The sequence below is a fragment of the Triturus cristatus genome, chromosome 3_2 (assembly GCF_964204655.1).
Source record: "Triturus cristatus chromosome 3_2, aTriCri1.1, whole genome shotgun sequence".
Lineage (NCBI taxonomy): Eukaryota > Metazoa > Chordata > Amphibia > Caudata > Salamandridae > Triturus > Triturus cristatus.
The window spans coordinates 876,628,582-876,655,632 of NC_140584.1; the positions used below are offsets into that span (position 1 = coordinate 876,628,582).

Below are 27,051 nucleotides of genomic sequence, written 5' to 3' on the forward strand. Positions count from 1 at the left end.
CCCCTCACCCACCCACACAGACACGCAGGCACCCGTACAGATACTCAGACAACCAATCAATAACCCATATAGACACTCATGTAGCTACCCACCAACCTATGCAGCCGTTTGCACACCAACTGACAGACTGATACAGACATTTACACAGTTTACCCACTAACCCATGCATTCAGTAAAACACGTTTAATCACTCACTTATAGAGTCAGTCACGCACCTACTAAATCATCTGTTCAGACACTCATACACCCATTCATACTTCAATACACCTTGGCGCATATATATATATATTCACTGAAAAAACCATAGGTTTCACACAAGTTATAGTTAGCTGTACATTTCACTCGTAAAAAACGAATGAAATTCCACGTTATAGTTAGTGCAGGCAACTATAACTCACGCGACCGCAATCCTCTGCTAATGACATATGTGTCTTTATGAAAAAAAAATATTTGTAATATATGTATAGCTAAAATTTAATGGAAGAAGACATGGGCAAATAAGTGTCTAAATACAGTATTAGCATCAGCAGAGGATTGCGGTCGCGTGAGTTATAGTTGCCTGCACTAACTATAACGTGGAATTTCATTGGTTTTTTACGAGTGAAATGTACAGCTAACTATAACTTGTGTGAAACCTATGGTTTTTTCAGTGAATTTGCAAGGTTTTTAAATGCTAATTCCTAACTATAACGTGTGTGAAACCTATGGTTTTTTCAGTGAATTTGTACGTTTTTTTAAATGCTAAGTTACTTTACGCCGTTCGTGCCGTGCGCGCCCACTTCACGCAGTTCGTTCCGTGCGCGCACGGTGCGCTTCGCGCACCGCGCGCCCACTTAACGCAGTTAGTGCCGTGCACGCACGGTGGGCACGCGGTGCGCTACGCGCACTGCGTGCCCACGTTACGCTGGATGGGCCATGTACGCACGATGCCCTTCGCGCACCGTCCGCACACGGAGGACATATTATGCGCTTCGTTGTGAAAGGTTATCTATTAAATGTTCACTTAATTGATATGCCATGCACAAAAGGTGCCCTGCGGGCACAATTTGCACACGGCGGGAGGGAAAATATGGACTTTGTTTTTATTTATTTTATTTTTTGCCGTACGCGTACGGCGACCACCAGTAGGTAATAAAACATATTTAAACTTTAAGGAAACACACAGTCACTGAATGATGTCATCAGTGATGTAATTTGAGATGTCATCAGTGATGTCATCAGTGATGTCACTGACCATGTCATGGATGATGTAATATGTGACGTTATCAGCAGTGCATTGCGAGGGCGCGGGTTATAGTTAGCTCAACTAACTATAACGGCTGAATTTCTCTTGTTTCGTACGAGTGAAATGTCCAACTAACTATAACGTCCCTGAAACCTATGTTTTTTTCAGTGAATGTATATATAGGTGTGTGCATATGTTTATATAGGTATATATATAGTGTTAAATATTAATGGAAGTTATTTAATGTACATTATATTAATGTTATATATTAAAATATTTAGGATTTACCACTTAAAGTGTATCTATATTTTTTTAACTATATTTTTGTGTGTGTTAGATGATATTAGTGATAATTGATATTTTATTTCTGACATTTTTGTACTTACCATTATATGTTTTTAAAACATGATATTTTGGTGGCGATTTTTTTCACATTATGGGTCCGATTATGATGTCGGGCGGACTGCAACCGACCGACCGTCAGTTGCGGTCCGCCCGACATCTAACATTGTGCCGTCTGGATTATGATAACAGTTTCTGACAGCCCTTTCATGTTGGCCTTTCCATCATGGAAAGGCTGTCAAAGTGTTTTTGGGTGCCCCTAGCAGAGCCCCCTTATCCTCTGGCCCTCCACTTTTGGGCCTGGGTGGCACCTATGTGCACCGTGTGGCATCCCTGCACCATGCCACACGGTGCAGGGATGTTTAAAAAATATCCATTTTACAATGGAAGCTTGTGCTGCAGGCCTTTTCCGCCCGCCACACGAGCTTTCATTGTGGAATGGATGTTTCCCACCGCCCTATGGGCAGTCGCATCCTAATACAGAGGTCGGAACCTCTGACCTATGGTTGGGCGGTTTCAGACCGATACTGTGTCTGCCCAAAATTGTAATCAGGGCCTAAATTTGTGTCAGCACTCCCGACACACACTCATTCATATGTAGCTCTTTGGGGGAAAGTGAGTCTCAGTCAAAGAGGCATTATAGTAACTCCATTCCTGCCCATTTCCTACTCTGATCATTATCCATTCACTCTTCAAATAAAACACCACAGAGCATCACATTTTAGACCATGCGTGTTTATTTCTTTCATGCCTTGAAGTACAAAACTAAACATAAAAATCCCCCATGTACAGATTTATCACTTAACTGTGCCATAAATTGACACATTTGTGGCATATAAGAAGTGGAAGGATTCAGAATTTCCTGACATGTTCATGCTATTGTAGTTGCGAGATCTGTTACTAAAAATAATCCACTTGATGCATTAGGGTTAGGCTACAGAACCCGATGACACAGTGACATGCAGTAGAGTTGGGGAAGGACCTGCACAGGGACAAATATGTCTCTCTGGAAAAAGATTCCTCATTATTATAACATGTTCCAATCCTAACTGTTGACCCTTTAGTGTAGAAGGATTCCGTCTTGTTCAAACTCTTAGGCAATTCTGTGTTGTGGTAAGGCTGTCTCCCATTAGCAACACATAGGCTACAAATACTGTAGCCAGATATACAAGGAAACATAGGGATCTCTTTGGCGAGTATGGAGCTGGAGCAAATTAACCCAAGTGGCATTTTTTACAATCCCCTGTGCACTCCTGCTTAGTAGCAGTGTGTCAGATGGAAATGTTAAGGGTGGGAAGAGCGAAAGCAGTGTTGAAGCCGATTGTCTCGCAGGTTTCCAGAAACTGCAGTATTGAAAGGCAGTGCCCCTTTCACAGGACAATATTAGTAAATGGATAATTTCCCTTCTGAAAACGTGATAACCAAACATCTATAACATAAGCTATTTAATATCAGCCTCTGGTATTTCATTGGTGTATTACGTATTGGTATTACAGGAAGATCATGATTCAATGAGACTTTGATGGTCACTTTGGCTTCATAAGGTTCTGTGACTCCATAGTTGGGTTCAATCGCTTCTTGAAGATGCTCTATGACTTCACATTATAACTCATACTATAACTTCACAATGTAACTTAATTTGATGGGGTACAGTAACTTCATATTATGGTTATACGGCCTCACAATATGGTTCAACTGCATTGCGACAGGGCTCTTTGCCATCACAATAGAACTGTATAACTTCATAATATAGTGTGCTTGCATACTCATAGAGTCCTGTTTTTGATCCTTTGAATCAGTTTCTGTTTTTAATCCCCCTTTACCCATTTGCGCAATTGACCAACATATATAAATACATTTACGTTTGGGCGCTGATCCCTACACCTTGAGTTAGTTGCATAGTCACTGCTCCATGGAATATGTAGCAAACTCTTCCATATTCGGAATAAATGACTCTAAGGAGCTGCCCTCAGAAGTTTTAACCCATTATTGCTTGTATACAGTAGAAATATGTGGGCAGGGGTTCGGTTATTAACAATTGTTGCATTAAACAGTCCAAAGGTCCTATCTGCTGAACAATCTGCGAGTATAATTTGCTCGAGAGACTCTACTGGCAGGTTTGTGAGTCATCAGAAAGAGAAGAGGGACACGAATCTTTTATGGTAATAAGTAAATAGCGGACTTTTCTATTAAGTATTGAGGAAACGTACATTTCTGGGTTCAAAGTTGTGTCATCGAGAGCAGTGCAACTGATTCACAATGACAAGGCTGGCACTTCTGCTAGAATTCAAAGTGAGTACAGGGGTGTTTTGCATGCCGCATACAATAAATGTAAATTCACGACCAGAAGGCATGGTGCTATTATTGCATTCTGATGAGATAGAAAACATATGTGCTTAGTGGACATTGTCCTGTATACATTATGTAACAGTAGCAATAATACCATGACAGTGGCAGCTCACGAGAGAACCAAATATTTGTGAATCATTGTTATTAGGTGTGGCATTAGCCAAGTTTTTCCATCCTACTAAAATTATATGTATATCATAAATGTGTATGTAGGGCCTTTCAGACAGCTCTCTTCATCTATTGGTCTATTGTTGTGTCATCCACATTTTATTCTGTCCACTACAGCGTGGAGCAATGAGTCAGCCCACTTCAGCCATTGGCTAACTTTGCTGTGTGAACTTCAGAAGGTGAACATCTCCAAAAAGTAGCATCCCTCAGTGCCAGTGACTTCTATTGACGTGTGGTTTGAGAGATCAAAAAATATTTTAGCTTTTTGCCAATGCTTTGTTTTACATTGGTGAGGGCCTGACCGCTTCCACAACAAAGATGTTTAACAAAATCATGTTTAAATAAAGTAAGCATTGACAAAGCCAAAAGGTTGACCGCCAAATGCAGACCTATTGGCGTGTCAACGCTTGTTTTTTTGTTTATCACCCAGTAAATGCACCATTTAGAAGTATGAGCTGATTAAGTACTCCTTGCGACTCACAGCATCGCTGAGCTGCCCAGGCATAAACAACGACTGCCACAGCACAGTTGCCATGCTATCTGTCGTGTCGAGCAATTATTAAAAAAAGTACTGAACACAAATCTAAGTGCAAGGGGTTTTCATCGGTGCAGTAGGGTCAAATCTAAGAAAAAGGGATGGACCAGTATGTCTAGTTATTTTCCTCTCTAAATGACTGCAACATGGAGTCTGCAATGCAGAAAGTAATGATTTCTAACGTTTATTTTACAATTTTATGGTAATATAACTTGTAATTGAAACTCTGTTCTGTGGTGATAAATGTGTTAATATTCGCCTATTAGTACCTTTGCGCCATCATCGTGTATTATTATTAGATCAGAAATATTTCCATTAATATGCTCGTGAGTGTGGGTTACACGCATTGTCTTATTCCTCGTTCTCCGTAATCAATGGCTTAAAGGGGCGTGTGACTATTTCATGCCCACAAGAACGGCACAATCTTCTTGCGATATGTTTTAAATCGAATACTTTTTGTTAGCACGTGACATTTATTTTTTTTATTTTTTTTATGTAGCTTATAAAGCGCACAGCTACCCCCGGAGGGGTGTCCCGGCGCTATTGCCCCCGACATTATTATTTATGAGTGCCCGCATGTTGCAAAGTGCCTCATATTTCACCAAAACTATTACAACATATTTGACAGTGCAGCCACATAACTACACAGCACACAGCTTACACTCAACAAACCCTGTGATGTCTACTACCGTTCCTGTTTCTTTCTCACCCGGTTTCCTCTGTATCCTTTCTTTTTCCTTCCACCCACGTTTATGATTCATCCCATTATTTTTTTTTCCTCATTCCTCTTCCCTCTCATCCCCAAGTCTGTCTCTTTATTTCTCTCCACCGCTTGAACCATCTTTCTGCCTGCTACCTCCACCCCACACACACATACTCACGTCCTTCCCTATCTGTTTCTTCATCCCTCAGTATATAGAATCTCTCATTTCAGTAATGCTCTGGCCTAGATTAATTTGGACTTCACTGTGGGTCGCTTGTCTTGGGAGAGTCGAGCTGGTACCAAAGTTAATTTGTGCAGAATGCATCCCTTATGAGTAATGTTGACCTGCATCTGTTTTTATTAAATGTGCATTTGATGATTGGCTGAGAACATCGAAAATTCTGTTTCTAAGATAGAGAGAGAGCATCAACACTTTTAGGAATATGTTCAATACTACATTAGGTATATTTTAGAAGTGCTGCAATATGTTTCACATCACATGATGTCATCAAACCTCCTTAGCATATTTCACTATGTTTAAGGGGGCCATTTCCAAAACTTGTCAGATGCAACGAGGTATATTCAGTCCGGCACTTAATTTCTCAGTGACATTGAAGTATATGCAGTGATGCAGCACCAACGACTCCAGGGATAGTGTAATATATTTAGTGGAGCAATACAGTACTTCTCAGTGGTACTGCAATACTTTCAGTAGGACCAGTCCATTTTTTCTCAACAGCACTAAGCAATAATTAAATGCTGTGCAGTATGTTTAATGGGACTGTACTAACCCCTCTCAGGAGGACTGCACCATTTTTAGCAGGATGGCATTGGCACTACTCGATAGGATTACAAATAATTGTAATGGGTCTATCCCATTTCCGTTATGTTAAATTATGGTAGGTAAGGAATGCTATGTGATATGTTATGTATGTGTATGGCGTCTCCTTTGCCATTGGTATGTCGTTGTGGCACCAATCGGGCTTGATAGTTTCATGCCCCGGTTCGAGGATTAACTACTTACTGGGGTTTGTTGTTGATGAACTGTCATAAAGAAGACAAAGTGTGAGGATATTTGATGTTTTGTTGTTGACATATGTATTCAAAGGTTGTTGGGTGGACCCCGAGGTCCTTAGTAGACACATATAAGAAAACAGGGTTATTTTGCTTGCACGGTACCTAAAGGATGTGTATGTTTGGGACTTAACTGGAAGTATTGGGTGATGCTGTCGAGTCCTTCCTGTTATGCATCTGCTGTTTTTTCTGGATTGTGTGTGGTGGATGTTTACGCCCTGCTTCAACTTGTACTCATGTATGAAAGTGACTGCTGATTGTGAGTTGAATTCGGTTGTGGTCGCATTTCCATACGAGTGGTATACCTGAGCGCTGTTGGGTTTGTGAATTATTCTGAGTAATAAGTTGGATGTTTGTATGTTCCTTTGTTTAGTGGGAAGCCTTGTTGGGAGCAATTTGACACCCAATTGTGATAGAATACATGTCCTGTGTTGGTGCAGAATTCTCTTTTGTGTTCTGTAGGAGATTGTGTTAGTGCTGAGTGCAGTTGGCCCCACATTAGCACTTTGAAGCATATCTTATGTGTATGTATATTAGGTTGTCTAACTTGTGGGCATGGTGACATACTTGTACAGGATATGCAGGGCTCTGTCAGCCTGTCTGTGCCATACCCGAGAGGACGAATCTAGGCTGCTGATGCCTATTTCTCCAGGCTTATCATACAGATATAGTGAATAGAGAACCCACACATTCTGCCATATCACGCCTTACCGATCTGGTGAATATAGGACTTAGGCAGCCTGTTCTTCCTGGGCTAGTTACCATGCACGTAAATACAACATGTTTCGCTCAAAAGAAGCCGGAACCAGGTGAAACTCAGTAGTCACAGTTATTTGTTTTTCCAGAACTGCCTCATCCCGTCAATGTATTGTGACTTGTTGTTGCATTTAACCAACAACCTCTGGGTCACAGAACTGTATGACGCTGAGTAAATTGGCTAAGGTGCTTCTGGGCTGCCTGCGTACGTACTGTGCCCTCTGCAGCCACAGGATAGTGCTTCATTGTGATCATGTGCTGCCTTGATATTTCTTTATTGCTCCGCCCAGAAATGTGGGTGTAGCCTTCCCAAAACAATGATCCACACAGGCCTCGAAAGTCCTTCTAAAGCATCAACAGTGGAACCTCCATTTAAACGGCAGCAATGACCAGGCCCTATTGCAAAGAGTCCCCCATTTTTCCTCTCGTGGTTGTGAAGGATATCTCTGTCTACAGGCTACATCTTAGGTCATGAGGGACTTTAGAACTCAAGTAGTTTTGGGCTTGGGGACCAACTAATGTAGGAGCAGGAGGTAATGTACTTCTGCATTGAAATACAGGGTTGCTGTAGACGGGTTGGGGGTGGAATGAATGGCAAGGAACACAATCTCATTATGGTGTATCTATGGGGACTTCCAATGTGGGGTCTTCAAGGCTTTGTCAAATGTTATCTGTGTGGCTCCTAACAATTTCCACATTGCTCTTTGTAGTTGCTTCACGTTTCTTTTGCTTTGCGTCCATTTGTAAGTGCTCAAAAACTTATCTCCCTATTGTTGACGCTCCGTATCCATGAAAATAAGCCACTTTATATGTGCTGACCTAGTTTATCCTAGCAGCAATACAAAAAAGCGGGATCCTAGTGGGCAGACACTACTTGACGTTCTCAGCATGGGGAGATTGGGGTGCATTTCCCAGAATACATTGGATGCAGTTGAAAGCACCCCACTGCTTTTTGTTATTTCATTGGGTAGGATGATGGCACATGCCCGTTCTGTCTCTACAAATGCATTGCCACCATGGAGAATCTGTGATGCATCAAAAACTGTCATATCTACAACATGGCACATTCTGCCTCCTCTTTTAATCCGTATTGAGTCATGCCCGTTCCCTAGAATCATAGCTCCTGGCTCCTGCTACTCAGTTTCCTTTCCGTGCAAGACTTCCCACTACCCGACTCCTCTCAGCTCCTGTTCCCCCACATACATTTTCTTCTCATTCCCTATTCCCTGTGTCTTCTATGATCCTCCTTGGCTTGACTTGCTACCCCATCTACTTCGACTCCATCATTCACCTGTCAAAAAACGAACAGAGAATTCATCAAAACAGCTAACAAGAACCACATTCAGAACAGCATGCAGATGGTCAGTTTTTCCATAAAAATACAAAAAACAGTCCACATTTTAAAGTATATAGCTGAAGAAAGCGGCATTGTAAAGAGCAAGGGAACCAAAGCCATTGTTTATATTTTCAGCCTTTCTTTGCATTTTGGGGGTTCTTTCCTTCCTCTCTTTCGACAAAAAAACAGCTATAAGCTGCACAAACTGAAATAAAACTCATCACATTTTTTGGCTCAGAAATATAAAAAAAATGCATCGAATTTTTCTCTTTCAGAATCACCACCAGGCCTTGATTCGTTATTCTTTTTCTTCCATTTCCGTTCTCGTGGCAGTCTGACGTTTTTCAATCTTTATCTTACATTTGTACCAACAGCGTTCGTCCCATTTTTTAGGTTTACATGTTGTCCATCTCATAAAATTTCCTCCTGTTCACCAATCATAGACTGAGTGAGAAGAATCCCATTTTTACTGAGTGAGAAAACCAATCTCCAACAGGTTGCGAGATACTGCATGCGATCCGACGTATCCCTTGTGGAGTAGATCTCAGCCCAGATGGGCGTCCCTGTTCCTTTGGTGGTTGTTTAAAAAGACAGGGGTCTCTTGCAATAAATTTTAAAAATCGTGAAGGAAGGTAGATATCATCGTGGAATGCCCTTTTGTCCAAGGGAACCGACCGTCTGTTAGTGTAAAACTGAAATGCAAAGAGGCAGTAGTTAGTTTTGGTTTGTTAGTGACGTGCATGGTTTGACACATTTAGATGATGTTTTGTGGCTACTGACCACAGACCATTAGTATGGTTTACATGTATTGATTGTTTGTTATCAGGTATGGCTACACTACTGGAGAGTTCTTTTAGAACATTTGATCACTAGCACAAGTGTTTAAGATTCAGGCAACAAAAATTCTTCCAATTTCTTACAAGTGGGTTATGGTCTTTGGTCTGTATTTGGATTTGGGCTCTAGCTGGTCAGGTAGGGGTGGGAGGGCAGCAGTTAAAAGGCAGGTTAGTTAGACTGAAACATCGTTGAAAGGTAGGACAATAATGTTTAAGTCTTGGGCCTTCAGTTATGTCCAACTTTGTAGCATCCACTCCACCTGACTCCTGTCCCACTCACAGCCCCCAAAGGGTTGTCAACTGAATAAGAAAAGACCTATATAAATTACCATATTTTATCCCCTCTTCGTCTCTCTTACAACAACCATGCTAGGTTTCCTCTAGATGCATAAACCAGTAGCCATTGCCCTAAGACTGAAACGTCATTGACCAGACAATCTCCCACCCATCTTCCCAAGTGGTTGTCAATGCAGCTTCCCAAGTACACTCAGTGCAACCTGGCCTGAAAAGCGAAGGACTTGCATTTGTGTTTGTTGCTGGAGGGAGCCCCAGGCGTCTTCACGAACCTTCCTTGTCTAATTTCTCAGTCAGGGCTCCTTTAGGTAATGGCTGGAATGTTTCTCTACTCAAGAATGGTGAGAGCCAACTCTGTTCTATAATATCCGAATCTTGTTTTATTTTAGAATGTATTCTAATTATCCGGAACTTGTAACTCGAATGAGGTGGAAATTCACTGTAGGCAAACCTCTTTGTTCAACACTGGGCTTAATGCACCCTGTGCTTCCATCCCAGCTTACCTGTGAAGTTAAGCACGCAGTACAGCACAATGATGAGCAGCCCCAGAACAATAGAGACCACGCTGAGTAACCTGGCCATCCTTCCCAGCCTGCGGGCACCATCTGCGTCTCCCTGCTGGAGGCTGTTCCTTGACTGTCGAAAAGAAAGAGAAGTGAGGTTGGCCTGATATAGCACTACATGCAGCATAAGCCTCGCATTTATCGAAACAAAGAATATTATATCCGACTGCTTCTAAATTACTTCACCTTGAAGAACGTAATTTATATCCAATGTCCTAAAGTTTCCCACCTCATTCTCTTTCTCTTATCATTTCTTCCCCACTTTATTAAAGTGTTGACATTGATGGTAAAACCGGGAGAGTTCAGGAAAATCATGTCTAAGCGACGTTGTTTGCTCTGTAGAGTTGCCTAGGGTACCCTTTAAACTAACCCTTCTACAACATTTGTGTCAAGCAGCTTCTCTCTGTCCTAACTTTAAGTTTGGTTTTCACTTGCAAGCAAGTGACATGCAGATGTGTACTGCTATTTTCAGGAAATCCATAAATATGTCATGTAGAGTCTCCCCTCTCCTCTATTAAAGCCTGGATGACAGCCTGCATTTCAAGATGAAAATGCTCCTAGGGAAATGTCCCTTTTATAATGCCCAATCAAAAGTGTATTACATTTCGGAATTTATTTGCATAATCCTCTGGCTAAGTGCATTTTCCTGAGAAGTGTGAGAGTCTTGACTTTGATTCAAGATTAAGGCCATCATTTTACGTTTGGTGGGCCAGCATGATAAGGGAGATGAGAGGGTATTTAGTGCCTCAGCCATCCTAGCTGTGACCTTATGTGGTCATTTTCCCCTAAATGCTCAATGTCCTAAGCAGTTTTGCAACAATAAGATCAATGCGTGCTGTTTTTTTTTTTTTGCTAAGGCGGCAGGGTGGACCTGCCATCACTTGTGTCCTTTCCTAAAACAATCCCCCCAAATCGGTGGAATTATTTCAGAAATGACATAACTAAGGTGCCCAACACTGAAGGTTGACACCCAGAACATGTTGGGCATTTCAGGACTTTTTCTCCTACAAGACTGTTGTGTTTGACACAGACATGGTGTACCCAGACAAAATGGATGCAGACACAAAATACATTGGACAGGCAGCCTTAAAAAGGGTTGTTCTTGTGATGCCATTTTCTCACAAAAACGTGTTTCTTCCACCTCGAAATGAACGACCAGAACTGAGAAGAGGCTGCACAGGACAGCTACTAATGATTGACAAATGTTTCACTAATACATTCCTCAAAATGAGGGCTTAAGTCTCAAACCACAAATTTTCTCATTTATCCTCGTGCAACATTATGAGTTGTATTGTAATTATATATATATATATATATATATATATATATATATATATATATATATATATATATATATATATATATATATATATATATATATTGCTTGCTACCCCTGATGAGGCATGAAAATGCTTTGTGCCAGGCAGCACGTTTCTCTGGAACTCAAGGGTAGAGCCTAGTCCAGTGTTATTAGTTCTTGGAATTAGTCTTGTGCAGTCAAGCAAACCATTCCATGCATTAATTCCAGTTTCTTTTTGGTAGATTATATTATTAGGAGTTTGGTATGATCATTTGTGAGAAAGGGGAGGGCGTATGTGGGTTCATGCAGACCTTTGGTGGGGTTAATAGGCGAGCTAGAGGAGAATAGATATTGTTAGATTGCAGAGGTATGAATTTCTAAAAAGGTAAGGTTGTGATCTTTGAAATTAGTTCAGGGCAGTTTGTAGGAATACATTAATAAACATTAAGACTCAACGAGGTTTTACTAAGAGAGAGGAGGAATGCAAGGGACAGAGGGGAAGGAGAGAGCCATTTGAAAGAAAAAGGGATTCAGCGATCAGAAGTTTTAATTAAAGTTCCGTTGTTCATGCAGGATTTAGAAATATAGAAGATGCATTTTGAGATAGCATGTACTTAGAGGATGCAAGACTGTGGAAAGAAACAGCATCCATTGAATACAAAAATACTGATATATTAGGCTCTAGAATCCGATGAACAGTCTGTCCACTACTATACTACCATTAGACCACTCCTCCAGCAAGGTCAGTTGATTAACTCAGGGGTTACAAGCACGAAGTAATGGTTGCATGTATATACTGGAAAATATCATGAGTTTCAGACTGGTTTGAAGGAAACAGTAACCTCAAGATCATATCAATGTGAGAAAATATATGGGTAAACAATGCAAATATTGAGAAGGAGATTCTGCTAACACTGGAGTAGATGTCTTGTGATGCTCATCCTGAAGTTTGTCTCACAGTATTAATTATAAAAGCAAAGAGGGATCCCTTTGGATGCCTCTGGTTGTGGCATGGATCAAGATGGAGGGCAAGGACAGCTTCCCCAGACAGTGGAAGTGTGTTTAAAGGGTAGAGATCCTACCACTGAGGTGAGGAGGACGTGATGGTTCTCCCTCTGTTAGGAAAGGACTGCTGACTAAAGGTCCTGAAGCACTGGTCTCTGGTAAATGGTTGGGGAAAGGGTGGGGCTGCAGAGGCTGTTAGTGCAATGTGAAGGGGACTCTTTAAGTGAGGCTCAGCCTTTTATCTTTCTTGATCACAATCAAAAGCACAACTCTCACACCACTTAGTGTCTGGAGAGCCGCCAAAAAAGAACTTTTACATTCTGGTGCAGGCAGGGTCGCTTTGTCAGTTATAAATTTAGGCTTCAGGTTGCCGGACAAAGTGGAAGAAGCAGTACAAAGTACAGTAAAGCGTTAACGTTAAGATGTTTAATATGTGATAGCCTGTAAAATAAAACTCTGCAGTGCTACATCCTGCCTGGTGCAAGGGTTAATAAAGCATATATTTACACACTGTTCATAAACACATATACCAAAATCGGTTCCAGTAGAAACAATCTATAATTAGTCGACTTTTATTTATACTAGAGAAGCTAGACTTTTTAAATAAAGCTTCAAACTAGAGGATGTGCATAAGACAGTATCACTAAAGCTGATCATGCCCGGTTACATAAATAGATTTTTGCAAACTACACTCAATAAGACATGTAAATAAAATAATATCAAATTGTTAAACATGCTACTAGTACATTTTGCACTTCTGTAAGAAACCGCAGAATGATGAAAGTTTGAGTTATTATTCAAACCTGTGCTAGCTGTAGGATGCACACAGATGTGAGTGTAGAGTGTGCAATTCGTTTAGATATAAGGCACAAGTAACCACGCTGCAGGACAAGGTGGTAGGCTTATCAAAGGTAGACAATGCTCACCTGGTGAATGCTCTAGAATATCCATGCAGTTTCTGTGCCTGTGATGAACAAGTTGCCATTTACAGAAGTTTTATTTTCCAGCAGTATATCACTGTCCGGTTTTGCAACACCTGCTTTCTTTACGGCAGCAAAAGAGGGCAGGGGATACCCATTTTTCAAATGTAAGCGACTTTGAAGTTGGGGTCTTTAGTCCCTGCAGTGCATAGACACACTTGAGCATGTATAACGCGCTGTATGAGTTCACAACATTAAGTAACAGGGTAATTCGAAAAAAAAGGCACATCCTGTCACAGAGAATCTTACTCGAGTGCAAGTACTGCAGATTAGCTCAAATGTGTGTTCATGGATTAAGGTGAATGACATATATAAGGTGACTATATGGGGCGTGGCCAACTGCCGTAGGAGATGACCACTTACTGAAGCGGCTCCTCCTAGAACCATTGCCTAATTCCCCTAATATCCGGCTCTGATCCGAGCGCCATCGACTTAACTATTGGGCTGAGGCTGTGAAGAGGTGACGGCGAGGACTCCCGAGGTTGAAACACCATTCCGGGGCCCAGGAAAAACAATGCAGAGGGAAGGCCCGCAGCCCGGCCGTGATCCACGGCCTCAGCTGCCTCTGTAGCAGCGACTCTGTGGCCCCAACAGAACAAAAGCAGTCCAGTTGGCTCCACGGTAGCATAGACTGCACCTCCTGGATGACGCGGGCCCCTGGAAGGACCGGTTATCCTGGGGCCAGAGCACTCTGCCACCCGACCGTGAGAGAACTGACCGCGGAGCGGGCCCGCAGCAAGGGCGCAACTCTGGCCCACGAGTGATCAGTATCTATCTGGCCGACTGTCGAGGGCCCTTAGGGAAGACGTGTGGCGCCGCGGCCAGGGCGACTGACTCCGGAATCTGGGGATCACGGTTCGATCCCCGGCGCCGGCGGCAGATTAGCCCAGCACCATGTGACTCTGGGCAATAGCTTGCTTAATATTCCCAAGGGTCCCCAGTGCCTAGAGACCCTTACGGGTGATTGTTCGCGCTTACAAATGTGGATTATTATTATTTACAAATGTGGATTATTATTATGAGGAGGACTGAGGCGAGACGCCTGCGGCGGCGCAAGACCTGCGAGCCCTCCCTGTGCCCTGCCTCTCCAAAAGACGCCCTGAACAGAGCACAGCAACATTATTCACAAGGAAGCTGAACGGGAAATACCCACAGATCCTCCTCAATGGGGATGAGATCAAATGGGAAAACAGCAACTCCTACCTTGGGGTGACTCTGGACTCTAAACTCACATGGAGAAACCACATAGAGAAGACCTGCCAGTAAGCAGCAACAAAACTGTATGCTTTATACCCACTCCTGAAGACCAAGTCGATGCCCTTGCAGAGCAAGGCGCGACCAATCACCGCAATAATTCGACCAACTCTGACGTACGCTTCACCAGTTTGGAGTGGCTGCAGCCCGCAGCATCGGAAAGACCTACAGAGACTACAGAGCAGGGCCTTACGGATTGCAGCAGGTGCTCCTATCTTCACAAGAACAGCAGACCTCCACAGAGACCTAGGCGTTGAGATGTTGGACGACCATCTCCGCAAACTCAACAGGACATTCTACAAAGGATTGGATCAAAAAGAAAACCCACTGATCAGGAAACTTGCAGACATTTCTACAAACCCATTTGACCGCTACCCGCGGCCCATCGAAGCGCTAACCTTGTGAAACTGAAACAATAGTAACACAGCAGCCAAAAACTCATCACTGCCTGAGGGCAAACCGCCCCGGTAGGTACCCAAAACTCATCACTGTCAGAAGGCAACTGCCGCGGCAGCCATCAAAAGCTCATCACCGCCAGAAGACATTTGGCAGATGAAAACAAGACTCTGCGATAAAACTTGCTGACACTTCTGCAAACCAAATTGACCGCAACCCGCGGCCTATCACAGCTCTGACCTTGTGATCCAACCTCAACTGTGACAAAGCGTCACACATCAATAAGACAACCTAAACAGCGACTAAAAAACTCAAAATGAATGTGGAGTAATGAGGCTATCGCCTCGGTATCCAAAAACTCACCACTGTCAGAAGGCATCTGACAGACGAAAACAAGACACACAGATGTAGTTCGTGGAAGGTCTCCGGTGTCCAGGATCTAGGTGAGCGTGGGCTGCCCTGGAGGACGTGGGGAGGTCCGAGCTAAGGGGCCTGCCTAGCCCCCCTGGTTTGTCACAGCAAGGCTCCATACTCTAAGGCAATATAACATTAGCCCTCAATTTAAACTCCTGTCCTGTATGGTTGTGGGCTGCCTTCTACTGGAGTAAGCACCCAGAGAAGATGTGAGAACCCCTACTTGCACGACTTTTTAATTTCTGGGATCGTGACTCAAGTCTCCAAACGGCCCATACTGCCCCACCAGTACTATATGATAATGCTCATGTTAGCCTCTTCCCGGACTTTACGCTGAAAGTCCAAAGAAGAAACTTCCTCGACGTGAAAAAGGCCCTAAGGGAGAAGGGGGTGAAATATTAAATGCCCTTCCTGGCAAGACTATGTATAGAATCAGAAGGCAAGGCCTGGTTCTTTACCTCTCTAGAAGAGGCATGGGAAAGGCTTGAAGGGTGGAGACCAGTCGAGGGTGCCAGACAGGGGGCACGCCGCGGAGAGCGACAACAGGGCCAAAGACTGACTACCAACTGAACCGAGTAACAGTCCCTAGCCTGACGTGGCGAAACAGAACAACGACAGGAGGCCTGAGATACAGGAGAACTGAACCCCTCAGCGATGTGATGCTGCCTGTATCCTAAGACTGAGGGTGACTGATTTTGGTGCAAGAACCTGAGTCCACCAAGTTTTACCCAAGCGGTGTGGTGGGCTGCAATAATCTTCTGAAGAAACCCATATGGCCAAACTCGAAGGTGCTACGTGTTAATGCAGGTATGGGGATGGGCGGTGGGCAAGGAGGAAGGCCTACGTTCACCAGAGTTTATACAGGCACTCTGCAAAGTTGGGGGGTGGGCAGTTTTAGAACCGTAATGCAGGTAAGCGTAGTGGGGTGCCTTTTTTTCTTCTTGTCTGGGTTTTTTGTGTTCATAAACTACAGATAGGTACAGTGGGAAAGTGTCATCAGGGTGGGGAGGGAAGGTCTCCCAACACCTCAATTTCGTTTGGAATATCCCCATTAGGACAGGAGACTGAGGGGAGCTATGTCACACTAAGCAATATATAATTGAAGAACCTGCCAAAAATATAAAAACACAGCTTGGATGAGATCCGATGATGAAGGCGGGAAAACCACCTTACATAGACAAATGGCCACACGTAAGGAGGCGACTATACCAGAGCTTCGTCTCCTGTCTTGGAATGTAAACGGGCTGGGGGATAAAATCAAGAGGGGGATAGTGCTATAATACATCAAACGACACTCTCCAAACGTCATCTTACTGCAGAGAAACACCAGTTAACTAATGCCTGTAGGGCACTGGATCGCTGGGGCTACAAAATGGTGGCACACAAGGGATATACTTCTAGCTCCCGGGGCACAAGAATCCTCCTTAGGAAGTGTTTCCCTCTCTCCATAGACATCGTTTGGATAGATATGCAGCTCTATCCACAAATGTGGAGTGCACCACAGATATAGGTTTCCACAGTAAATGTGAACTCTTCCATACCTTAACTTCTTACTTCAATTCAACTGAACTCAATGGAATACTCTTCCCTCCATCATGCAATTTTTAAAATGTCCTTGTTTTTATAGTGTCTTGACACTTTGTGTTATGTTATATGGTTTCTTAATTTGAACTGTGGTCTATATACATGTTGTATTGTTTTTTTATATGTATGTTGTATTATACACTATATGTTTTTGTATTCTTTTACAGCCCTGATGAAGTCCACAGGCAATGGATGAAATGCGTTGGCTGTTTTTATACTACTTTTGTGAAATTATAAAGAATACATGATGAACAATATGGATGGAATGGACTCATTCACTGTGGAAACCTATATCTGTGGTGCACTCCACATTTGTTGATGGACATATCTTGATCTTTGGATCTCTCTCTGGAAACAGCGGGAACAAGTGGAAGTGCACACTACGTGGCTTAAAACTACTGTTTTTTAGACTCTATTTGGGACATTACGAGGGAGATGCGGCTGCTAAATAGGCTCGCTGTTTCATTGTTTTCCGTAGATATGCAGCTCTGATGGGCGCGTGGGAAGGGGAGAAGATCAGTATTATTTTGGTTTAGGTACCACCTACCTTACACAGCACCACCCTCCTAGACCTCGGTACACTCATGGTTCAATTACCAGAGAGCGAGTTCATGATGGGAGGCAACTTCAATGTGGCACTATGGGACACCTCGGACCGGTACCCATACAGGCAAACATCCAAGTCGAAGACTCCAGTGGCAGATTTTTGGAAGCATTAGGAATGATAGCTGTCTGGAAAGCTCTTAACCCTTCTACATAACACTCTACATTCCACTCAGGGGCCCACAGCAGTATGTCAAGTATTGACTTTCTTATCTTGTCGGCCTCCTCCCTACTGAAGTTTCGAGAGGTGAGACACCTGGCGAGGGATATATCGGATCATCCCTCAAACTGGGCAAAATACCGCTGGGAACTCCACTGGAAAGGGACACAATCTTTATAAATCCATGGTACCTGAGACTTCCAACAGCGCGGGAGGAATTAATAAAACAAACAATCCATTATTTTAAGATAAAACTCAATTTTAGTTACCTCCTCATTAACGCTTTGGGAGGTCTACAAGACCATAATCAGAGGCCATGCTCTTTCATTGATGTTGGGACACAAACAGGAGAGGTATGCCAAGATAGAGACACTGGAGCGGCAAATCCTGGAGTTAGAATCTCAACTGGGGAACACAACATATATAGATACACAGCACAGCCTGCGTTTGAAACCGCGGGAAGATAAAGATATAGTGACAGGAGCGGCTAGAACAAAATATATTGGGCTACGCAGCATCGGGTATACAAACTGGGAGATAGGAAAAGTAAACTACTTGCCTGGCTGGAAAGGTGGGATCGTCCGAAAAGATGAGTAGCAGCGTTGGAATCAGCAGATGGACGAAATCTGAGTGACCCAAAAGAAATTGCCGATACATTTGCAACCTACTATACCAGGCTCTACTCCGCCAGTGTAGCTGGCTTGGAGCAGGACGCCCTGGCGTTATTGACTGTCAGACTGCTCCCTACCCTCTCGTCAGATGAAGTAGCAATATTAGACAATGACCACACAGAGGAGGAAGAAAAGCAGGCTATCCGAGCACTACAATGAGGAAAGGCGACAGGGCATAATGGTATGCCCATAGAACTATATAAGGTTACAGCATTCGACGTGGGGTCCTACCTCCTAAAAATGTTTGAAGAAAGCAGGGAGGTGGGCCTGCACCCTGAGGAACAGAGACTCGCTTCTGTGGTCATAATACACAAGGAGGTCAAGCCACCGGAACATTGTGCCTCTTATAGACCTATTTCTTTACTCAACACAGAGGCAAAGATCCTTGCTAAGCTACTAGCTCTGCGTCTAACCCCATTAATGATGAAGCTGGTCCAACCAGACCAATCAGGATTCATTACCCGGTCGACACGCATCGCTTGATTTGCGCTGACTCCATGGAGTTCTAGGATGTGCACACACAATCAAGGAGGATGCAGCAATCCTCTCCCTCGATGCCTGCATGTCCTTTGTTACATTGGAGTGGCCGTACCTCTTTGCCGTCCTTCAACACATGGTCTTAGATCCCAGATTTCTTTCCTGGCTACGACTGCTATATACACAGCCGCTGGTGAGAGTGGTGGTGAACGGTAGAGAGTCTGGAACTTTTTCCCTGCACCAAAGGACCAGCCAGGTCTGCCCACTATCCCCCTTTATACTTGCATTGATTCTTGATCCTCTGGCGGCGTGGATTAGAGGTGACCCACTGATCCGAGGCCTAAGGTGGACCCCGGAATGGGAGGACAGGCTATCACTTTATGCCGTTGATATATTTCTGTACGCGGCCTCCCAGAGGTAATCCATTTCAAGCCTGATGAGTATCTTTTTAATTTTTGGGCAATATTGTGGTTATAGTATAATCAATATTACAATATTATTTTTTTTATATGGACCGGCACCTCGCTTCCCAGTGGAGTGCGATGCCCGCCTTGTTGAAGAGGGTTTCCGATATCTGGGCATACATATCAAAACCGACTCGAACATATTCGCTACTCAATACCTACTAGGCCTATTGACCCATCTAAAGAGCGACGTCTGTCACTGGAGGTCTCTCCCACTGTCCCTATTGGGGACAGCGGCACTTTTTTAAATGCTGGCATTGTCCTGTTTCCTATCTGTATAACAAACTCCCCCTATCTGGTGCCTGACACATATTTCAAGGCAATAGATAGCGAGAGGAGGACCCTGTTGTGGAATGGGGGCTCCCCACATATTGATCTGGTGAAACTCGCGAGGGGATGGTATGACGGTGGGCTAGCGCTACCAGATCTACAGTCCTATTACAGAGCGGCACAATTGACGACTATTAATCAGTGGGTCGAACAGCCAGAGGAGGAGCCAGCTTGTCATATGGACCGCTTGGTCCTACAGCTGGGTGGCTACCGCAGTGCACTTTACACCGATCCCTGATGACTCCATCTGGAGGGACCGACAGCGCTAAAGGTTAATCTCTGGCACACAACCCTACGAAAGCTAGGATGGGAAAAGTAACTCACAAGTGTTACACCCCTGTGGGGCTCTGAATTACTGGGCACCATGGCCAAAAGGCAGGGGTTTGATAAATGGGACCTGATAGGAATATCCACAGTGTGGGACTTATGCACTACTGAGGGAATAATTCCATTTGCAGACCTACAAAAATCCCATAAACTATCCACCCTCGGAAACCTTCTGCTATTTACAAATCAGACATGCTCTCCAAGCTGCACTGCCCCTGGAGAAGTCTTACCCGAGTCGGCCCTCCCTTGAAAACAGATTGTTTGAGGAACACCTCACTACTAGGGCTATCTCACTAGTGTATTAAAAACACATAAATAGCTCTCCTGTTACTTTAACCCAGTTACAAGAACGTTGGGAGTAGATCTAGATGAGCTGCAGGAGGATGGCTAGCCTGAGGCCTTGGCATCAGCACAAGAGGTTTCCATCCAACTACGTTGTTGCTTAGTGCAACTAAAGATACTGCACAGGGTCTATATTTCCCGCACTACATTGGTAAAAATGGGTAAACAATCTGACACAGAGTGTCTCTGGAACGGTAAGCAAATAGGGACGTTTTTTTCATATCCTTTGAGGATACCCAGCGATCCAGTCCTTTGGGGAAGCAGTGGTATTGTGCATGAGCGAAGTCACGGGAGTTCCCATGTCCCTCTCTGCTAAATGGTGTCTTCTTAATGTTTGGGTGTCCACAGATCTGACCCAGGCTGAACAAACATGGGTCACATTCGGCATGCTGATAGCCAAACATAACATAGCTCAACTATGGGTGGGGGAGACAAATGCCCCGTACCTCGGAGGATGGAAAAGGGATTTAGATTATTGCATGGTAACCGAAAGAACAGTATATGAAAGTAGAGGATGTCCCTGTAAATGAGAAAAGATCTGGGGGAAAATTTAACTTATATAGGGGAAGCCCGTATATTGCCCCAAGAGTCAATGCTTAAGATTCTATTCCAAGGGAGAACACGTTATGATTCAGACTGCTGGCAATGAGAATGTTATCACGCGTACCTGTTTTTTTGTAAAACAAGAAAATTGTGACACTGCTTGCTGAATTCTAAACTGACGCTTATTAACTATAATACAGTGCTATATTTGTAATGTGATAATTGCTTTGCCGTTATTAAACATACAATTAAAAAAAAAATGTGACTATATATATCTGATGCAGCAGCCTTTCTGTTTCGAGGGAGGAGAGGCTAGTAGTGTGATGTCTTGCACCTGGTGAAAGGTTTCGCATGTGTGGACGCTTCAATAAGCGACGCTCTCGAAACAGGAATTACAGTTCCCAGGAGTCACTGTAGTCCTCTAGTGTTAGAAATGGCAGCAGCCATCTTGGATTGCTAGGTGGAGCTTCCCTGGTGTTTCACTGCCTAGGCAATTGAGTTACTATGTTGTTGCAGATAAGATCATTACTTTGTAAATCTGCGGCTTGTGTTGGAGGAACGTTATCTTCGTGAATAGTTTACTAAGATCATATCCGTAATACGAAGAGGTTTTCGCCTTAAGCCTTACGCCTAACACAAACTCAGAACCTAAGCCAATCAATATCAAAAGTCCATACAAATTAATTTAGCAATAGTTCTCTTGCAAACTGGCAGTTAATTTAATCAGCGTTTTCATAGTTATTGATATCTTCTTGTATTTCAGTTTCAGGAAAGTCCGCTTCCTACTAAGGACACTGAGAGTTGGTTCCACAGATGTCTCTTCACCTTAGATAGAAGCAGTGCTTAATTTGTGAAAAAATAAGTGCCAGTGTCCTCATCAGGAGGCCACCACAGCTTGTACCACCCATTGCCACTGCCAACGCTGCCAATGACAGTTCATACATAACTACTAACCATTACACTGCTAAAGTGTGACAATTCAGACCGTTCGAGGCCCCCAAAGATATAAGAATGGCTTGAGTGGTTGGTATTAGTTGTTTTTAAAGTATATTGAATTTATAAACAATTGTTGTGCGGCTCATCTGTAAATTACACACACAGCACCACCATATGGCAGCTGTCATAAGTGCCAATGCTGACATTTAAGTCACTGGGAGCCCGTTTGCTATCTTCTTCTACCGTTTTACGACCGTGGGGAGCCAGGACTACAAGCCCCAACTTCCAAAGCGTCTTGCACGCCGCAACCGTCAGTTTCGCGTGCCAGGAGGCGCTTAAAATTCGACCAGTGCTCTTTGGCCCGGGCCAAGGGCGGGCCCGTCTGCACCCATCCGCGGCTGGCCGAGGCTGGGCTGGGCCACCCCTCCAGGGTCCTAGACATGAATTTCTGAGCCACAGTAAGAGGGAATATATTCATCGCACAATAGTACAACCGTTTAATCATTTTTTTTAGTGGCTTTCTTTTCTCCTCTAAATCATAGGAACACACAAACTTGCAGCCGCCTTGACAGGCAGTAGAAACAAAAATGCTAAACTAAGTGCCCCAATAACTAATTATTTAAGCACTGCAATGGGACTAATCAACAATGAGATTGTTAATGTAGAGGATCGCCTAGCAGCTACAACAACATCCTTAACTGCACTTATGGAAGAAACTAGATCGGACGTAGCGGCTTTGGAGTCGGAATTAAATATAAACTCCCCGCCAAAGGGCACAACGTTACCAAGGCAAAATACTAGTAAATCACCCCGTATATCAACCATACCATTGGAAATATCAGTCCTAACAGATAGTACTGACTTGATAACTCCCCCTGTAAAAAAAAAGCAAACGACCATCGAAACAACCATCGAAAACTACAATAAATGAGCCTTTTAAATAGCCACAGCCCAAGAAACTGAGTAAGGGCCCAGGGGCAGTACCAAGTCCCGACTATCTCAACATCTGGAATCCTTATTTTAGAAATTACATGAGAAAATCGACACAATCGAAAGGAAATTAATATCTGAAATTATAAAGATTAAGAGTGATGTAGCACAGATTGTAAAACTAATTCATTACTACCCGAGAAGGTTTCCAGTGCAAACAATTCGAAGGCCACAATTGGTAGTATAGTTGTGGAACACAACCAAAAAATCGATAATAACCAAAAACAAAAATATGGACAAATTTCCTCCCACTCCTCAATCATCAATGATTATTGTAAATTAAAATTTACACTGATTACAGAGGCAATTTTTAGATTCTCCCAAAAATGGGGAATAAACCAATTAGGGAAATTTTGACCCTTTATAAGAGTAAGTGCATTACTGGAACTTGCTATGGCGCTGCGCTTTGGGGAGCGGCTAACCATGCTACCCTCCAGACTCAAGAAAACATCTTCTTAAGAAGATTGTTAGCTGTTCCCAACTCTACTCCTATACATAACGTTCACAAAGAGCTTGCTGCCTGTTATATTAATGATTTTATCAGTGTAGCAGGTCTCACTTTGGTATGGGCTATTGTGTAAGGAGGGAACCAAATTTACCCAGGAAATCATTGAGGATTGCCTCACCCTTTAGCATGGTAAAAAAAATCCCCTGGTTGATGTATATTAGTTACCTTTTAAAAGGATGCACTGAGAACATTGATTTTAACAACTCTTCGCAAATACTTAACTATAGTAAAAAGGAACTAAAAACCGGACTTATAGAATCAAGAGAATGACTAAGGGAAGTTGAGGCAAACTGTAAGCAGCTGACCAGGTCATACTCTGATAGGTCCATTAGATCAGGGACACAATGCTATTTACTCCAGGTCTCGAATATAAAATATAGATTTTATTTTACTAGATTAAGAATGGGGATCGTCCATTTTTTAATAGCCTTCCCAACCATGGGTGAATGGAAACAAAATCTCCCACAGTGCCCCTGCGATGGAAAATCTGATCAGACAACTTTACACTTTATCTTATTTTGTAATTTTTACAGATAAATTAGGAAGAGCACTTTACGTCCATTATTTTTAAAGGAAAGATTGTTCACCTATAAAATTTGATTTTATTTGCAATTCAGAAAATGATAGAATTTGTAATGCGGTGGCAGTTTACATCCAGATGGCAATTAGAAGAAGAAAATATAACTCACATCTCAAGGCCCTCGTTTACGAAGAAGATAGGACACATGTTGATTAATAATGTGCAGGGTTGCAGTTTTGTTGCTGTACTATATATTATGCACGTGGCACTTTATGTACAAACTATCACCCGTGTTTGCTTTTATTGTATCACGTCCTTTGTGTATATTCATGTATAGTAGAATTTTTAACCTTTCATGTGTTTTAATGTATAGACTGCGATGAATTGTGAAGATGTTTATTATTATTTTCAGGATGCTTTTATGGCTGTACCTTTTTTAACTGAATAAAGCTGGATTTGATTGATTGACATTTAAGTGCTGGTGCCGAGCACCACAAACCACCGGCTCAAATTAAGTACTGGGTAGAAGATGCAGGATGTTTATAGGCAATTACTGAAAAATGTTCTCATGTGCCTATAGATATCTTGATCAATCTGCAGGTGTCCATGCCTCGCAGAGTTATCAAACAGAGAGCGATATCTGGTGTCTTTGTTTTTCTCCTTATCCCATCCACCTTTGCCTGCTTCTAATATTTGTCTCCTAGATCTTTCGGTGTTTTGTTACCAGTAGTAGTGGTGAGGGGTGAAAATGTGTATCACTCCTGTTGGATAGAGTACAAGGCGACACCCAGTTAAAATCACCCAACATCCACGGTCTCCCACAGACATGCCAGTAGAATGGCATCCCAATCAGGTAATATTGGTATTGTACAAACTCCCCTAGCTTTCTCATGACTGACTGCTTCCCGCTCACAATCTGACCAATGCAACAGCTCCAACCCCCATGGATAGACGTCAGGGCCACAGGGGGATATCCAACTCATAGTCAAGTGACGGTGGGACAGGATTAAACCCAGATCCAGGAACCTATCAGTGACCTTTCTATCCGCCGAACTGTCATGAAGGCCCAACAAATACAATGCGGGGCTAACTGGGAATTCACTGTCTGTGGCTCTGCACCACCTGCAAAACCATGGACCAATAAGGAAATAATGATGTACATGACAAAACCATGTGATAAAAGTCAGCCTCTGCAATCAAACAGCAGGGGCACTCTGAAGAGGTAGATACATAATGCGCGTGAATAGGATGGGGGTCAGGTAGGACCAATGAAGATAGGAAAATTGAATAAGCTTGAAGCGAGCATTCCTGGACACCTGGAAACTAGATTCCAAAGCCCTCCTCCAGAAGTAATCAGAGCGAGGCGTCCCAAAGTCCGCCTCCCAATGGGCCGGCAGAGACATCAGCCAACGCTGCGCCCCAGCCAACAATGCTCTGTAAAGCAATGTAAGTGCTTTAGTGCGACCTATTATAAGAAAAAGAAGGCGCTGAATCTCATGTTCTTGAGGTTCCACAACGCCAGCACCCAACCACTCATGAATTTTATGAACAATAGCGCTATGGAGCAGAAAGTGGCCCACCGGAATGTCATAAGTTTCCCGAAGACCTGATAAAGGGCAGAATTGTCCCCCACGATCAAATCACCCAAAACATCAAGCCCCACATTCGACCAGTCCTGGGGACCTGGCCAGCCACCGGGGCGACTCCACCGCCCAACCAACAAAAGAATCAAATCGCTGTTTGACGGGGTCGGAACACACATCCACTTCAACGAACAGGCCCACACATAACGTGCAGTCCTAATCCAGACATTCGAGAACCGCACCCTAGAGGTCAGGCCTTGGCTGTAATAACGAGCCTAGTAGACAATACTTAGAGGGCTAGCCGCACACTGCAGTCACCATGCCCTCTCAAAGGAAGGCATGCCAATGCACCACCCATTGCACCTATCCTGCAAAATAATAGAGTTCAAAATTGGGAGTCACTGAGCCCCCCTCTGTCACAGGCAAACGCATCCTCCTGAGAGCCACTAGACGAGGGGAGGCACCCCAATAAAACAAGATCAATCAATCAGGGGTTTGGTGAGCGCGCTACTCAATCAATCAATCAATCAATAAATGCTTTATTCGATTTTAAAAGATAATAAAATCATAAAAGCACATATTCAATAAAATCAGGTCATTTAAAAATTGCATTAAAATATCTTGATAAAATATAGCTGTTCCAAAAGTACATAATTTTACAACATAGGGATTAACAGGTTAAACTTTTTCTTTTCCTCATTATACTCTTCAAAAGCCCTGTCATAGCTCCAATACAGTACACATTGTCCAATAATTTTAAAAAGAGAAATGCTGGACGACATTGCTACCAGCCTCCCTGCTTTAAAATAGGCTTAATCCATCTAGCTCTTTCTTTAACATAAAATTTACAGAATAAAACAACATGCATTGTAGATTGAGAAGCAGTGTTGTCACAAGGACATGGGCAGAGTTTCCTGGACCAGTCATTTACAGAAGGAAAAGAGACAAGACGATGGAAGCAATCAAATCTGAGCCTAGTCAATATATATCCGTCAAATTCTTGTAGACAGCATACTAAATAGAGCTGGATGGAATAACTAGACAGGCTCAGTTGATGCTGGACCACAGAGTATTTACTTATCTCCACCATTAATCTAAGGGACTCAAAGTGCTGTAAACATAAGGATTTAAGTTCCTTTCTCGATAAAGTGCACATAGTGTCTGGGTTAGAATAAAAATCAGGTCTGCATAAGTCGTGAGATAAATTACTTATATAGTTTAACCAAGGGATTTTTTTGGCCTGATCTAATCCCATGGAGTCCAATATGATCTCACGGTTCAAACCTAAACTAGGAGAGGTCCAAATCCTATGCCAAAGTAAGACTGGTTGGATTTTAATCAAGTCGGAAATATGGGTGATTCCCAGCTCATTATGACAATTAAAAATGGAAGAACTCCGGGGAACGGCAATAATGAACCTTAAAAAATCATCCCCCAGCGCTACTCACCCGTGAGGGTCTCAAGGCGCTGGGGGGAGGGGGAG

The 27,051-nt window shown here is 43.1% G+C and overlaps 1 protein-coding gene across 1 annotated transcript in view; it reads right to left on the minus strand.

Annotated features, from left to right (window-relative positions):
• Window positions 1-2,283: 2,283 nt before the first annotated feature.
• The window catches only part of LOC146858367 (trafficking regulator of GLUT4 1-like), a 198,724-nt gene continuing 173,956 nt past the window's right edge, over window positions 2,284-27,051 (minus strand). The window contains exons 2-3 of the mRNA XM_085649247.1: window positions 10,122-10,254; window positions 2,284-9,180 (exon numbers count right to left, since the gene is read on the minus strand). Coding sequence (XP_085505373.1) covers window positions 9,170-9,180; window positions 10,122-10,254 — 144 coding nt within the window. The 3' untranslated portion in view covers window positions 2,284-9,169. The remainder of the gene's footprint in view (window positions 9,181-10,121; window positions 10,255-27,051) is intronic.